Raw genomic sequence first — 3,028 nt, 5'->3', positions numbered from 1 at the left:
GACACTCATAATTTAAAAATTAAGAAAATTTTTAATATATTTTAAGAGTTTAAAATTTAAAATATTATTCACGTAATAATTTAAAATTTAAAATATTCATTAAATTCTTATGATATATATAGTTATTATAATACAAAATGGTAACTTTAACGAAGTTTGCCTTTTTAAAGAACAGGGGAAATATTGGATGTTTCATAAATATTAATAATAATAAAAAAATATTAAAAAAAGGGCCATTGGCCCTAAAGAAGATGGGCATGTCCAAAAGCCCACGCCAGCAACAATTGTGCCGTCATACATTTCAACATCACGACGTCGTTTGCTGGCATAAGACGGTCAGATCTCCCAACCATTTCCGAATCTGTGAGCTCAGGTTGGCGCTGATCCCCGATCTCCCTCTTCCCGAATTACCGCTGCCACCACCGGCTCCTGCTTTCTCCTCCGCCGTCAGAATGGCCAAAACACTCTTCTGCGTTCTCATCCTCCTCCTCCTATTCTCCGTTCTCTCCCCATCCTCCGCCGAGATCAAGTCCCTAACCATAAATTCCGACACTCGACCCATGATTCTGTTTGAAAAATTCGGCTTCACCCACAAGGGTCACGTTTCCATCGCCGTCTCCTCCGTCTCCGTCGCTGCCCTCTCTTCCGCATCTCAACCCCAGTCTTCGAACCTCGGCTTCTTCCTCCTCAACGAAGAAAGCCTTGTTCAGGTCCTCATCGAGATCCAACAGAACCCCTCCTTCTGCGTCCTTGATTCGCACTACATATCCCGTCTCTTTACTTTCCGTGACCTTTCTCCCCCTCCTCTTGCATCCTTCAATCGATCTTACCCCGTTACCACACCCAATGAATACAGCCTTTTCTTTGCCAATTGCGCTCCCGAAACCGCCGTCTCCATGGTCGTCCGCACCGAGGTCTATAATCTTGACGCGGATGGTTCTAAGGACTATCTCTCTGCCGGTCAAACTCAGCTCCCCGTCCTCTACTTTCTCTTCTCCCTCGCCTACTTTGCTTTCTTGGGGTTCTGGGTCTACATTTCTTACACAAACAAGCGATCCGTTCATCGCATCCACCTATTGATGGCCGGCCTGCTTCTCGTAAAGGCTTTGAATCTGATTTTCGCCGCCGAGGATAAGCATTATGTCAAGACCACGGGAACACCTCATGGATGGGATGTGTTGTTTTATATATTCCAGTTCATCCGGGTGGTGTTGCTCTTCACGGTTATCATACTGATCGGGACCGGGTGGTCATTTCTCAAACCCTTCTTGCAAGAGAGAGAGAAAAAAGTGTTGATGATTGTGATCCCGCTTCAGGTTTTGGCTAACGTGGCTTCTGTTGTGATCGGTGAGACCGGGCCCTTCATCAAGGATTGGGTTACATGGAATCAAGTCTTCTTACTGGTAGATATTATTTGTTGCTGTGCTATCATTTTCCCCATTGTATGGTCTATAAGATCTCTGCGAGAAACGTCCAAGACCGACGGCAAGGCTGCTAGGAATTTAGCTAAGCTGACACTTTTCAGGCAGTTTTATATTGTTGTCATAGGGTATTTATATTTCACACGGATAGTAGTGTTTGCGCTGAGAACTATTGCTGCATACAAGTACCAGTGGGTTAGTCAAGCTGCCGAGGAGATCGCGAGTCTTGCGTTTTACATGGTGATGTTCTACATGTTTAGACCGGTGGAGAAGAATGAGTACTTCGTCCTTGACGAGGAGGAAGAAGAGGCTGCAGAGATGGCTCTTAAAGATGAAGAATTCGAGCTCTGAGATGGGTGGTGGAGGAGTTCAGCTGGTCCTCCTTGTTGACATGCCTCTAACAAATGCAATTTATCAGGTTGTCCGATGTCATGGATTCACTATCATATTTGTGGTTCAGGTCCGCTGCTAGTGCAATGCTGTTTATCCGGTTTTCCTTTTCTTTTGTTTTCCCTCTATCTCCCTTGACTATGAGAAAAATACTGATACTGGAATACTGCCTATTTGTTTAGCTAATGAAATTTTTTGCCACAATGTATTGTATTCCGCATATGAAACACAACGAACACTCATTTCGAGCTCTGTCATTTGAGAAATGGTTATAAGCTTACTCATGACTGAGCAATACTGCTACTTGTGATAAGGCTGTGGATTTTCCGTACTTGTACTTCCACTCAAGTGTTTCTGGTGCCGTCTGGGCCAACATTCTTTGATTGATTGTGTCATTAGCGCATGCACTGTGCGTTGCTTCCTCGACTTCCTTGCACAATTGAACTGCACAAGGCGCGCATTTCCATATATCATTTATTATTTTCCTTTGCATTCTGTTTAGAGTATGCTTTTACGTTTACATCATGCCTATGTTAACAAAATGTTGTATTGTTTCTTTGTGTATTGGTCTTCTCAGTTTCCCTCATATCTACCCACTACAGATTACATTTCTCTTAATCTGAGCCTCCCTGCCTATTAAGTTTCACATCTTTCATTAACAACATGCCATGCCATCACTGAAGATTTCAACCCTAAAAACCATTTCATTGTATTCCTGTTTTTATTTATTTCAAGTGGTGGCTCCCAGCAATTAAGCGCAGTGGAGGTTGAGTTTATTGAGGGATGGCCTAGATGGAAAGTCGAGATTCACCTCTTCATGCTTTGTTCCTGACATTTAACGGGACAGAGTTTCGCTGTAACCTTACTGGTCAATCAACTGTACTTCCAAGATACAAACCTTTTTGGTCTATCAACAGAATTGTGGCTGCTGCTGCTGTTGATATCTCATTATGAAATCTGTTTATCTCCTCGTGCCTTTAGAGTTTCTAGAACTAGTTGGGACGGAAGGTAAAACCTAATATCTGATAAAAGTATTGTATTCTATTGAAAAGTTGACGACAGAGGTGACCGGATCCAATGCCAAAGAAGTAAGAATTCTGCTGCCAACTAGCAGAGTTAGCTCAGCCAGCCTGTATTCTGATCTTTTGATGAACTCTCTGGGATTGAAATTCTAAATGCACCAAGCCGATAAAATATAAGGGTGTCAAACGTAGGCT

At 42.9% G+C, this 3,028-nt stretch overlaps 1 protein-coding gene across 1 annotated transcript; it reads left to right on the top strand.

The window, feature by feature from the left end:
* The first annotated feature begins 230 nt into the window (after positions 1-230).
* LOC129306247 (protein CANDIDATE G-PROTEIN COUPLED RECEPTOR 7-like) lies at positions 231-2,095 on the top strand. Its single transcript, XM_054946720.1, has one exon. It carries the CDS (start codon positions 252-254, stop codon positions 1,770-1,772), a length of 1,521 nt encoding a protein of 506 aa, XP_054802695.1. The 5' UTR covers positions 231-251; the 3' UTR covers positions 1,773-2,095.
* The last annotated feature ends 933 nt before the right edge of the window (positions 2,096-3,028 follow it).

The sequence above is a fragment of the Prosopis cineraria genome, unplaced genomic scaffold (assembly GCF_029017545.1).
Source record: "Prosopis cineraria cultivar Desert tree isolate PC_DT_omini unplaced genomic scaffold, ASM2901754v1 PC3, whole genome shotgun sequence".
NCBI classification, from domain to species: Eukaryota; Viridiplantae; Streptophyta; class Magnoliopsida; order Fabales; family Fabaceae; genus Prosopis; species Prosopis cineraria.
The sequence above is the reverse complement of the archived record's forward strand: the minus strand, read 5'-3'. Positions and strand labels throughout refer to the sequence as shown.

What these genes read in the sequence shown, in the direction of transcription:
- LOC129306247 (XM_054946720.1), top strand. Translation starts at nt 252, where the DNA reads ATGGGCATGTCCAAAAGCCCACGCCAGCAACAATTGTGCCGTCATACA.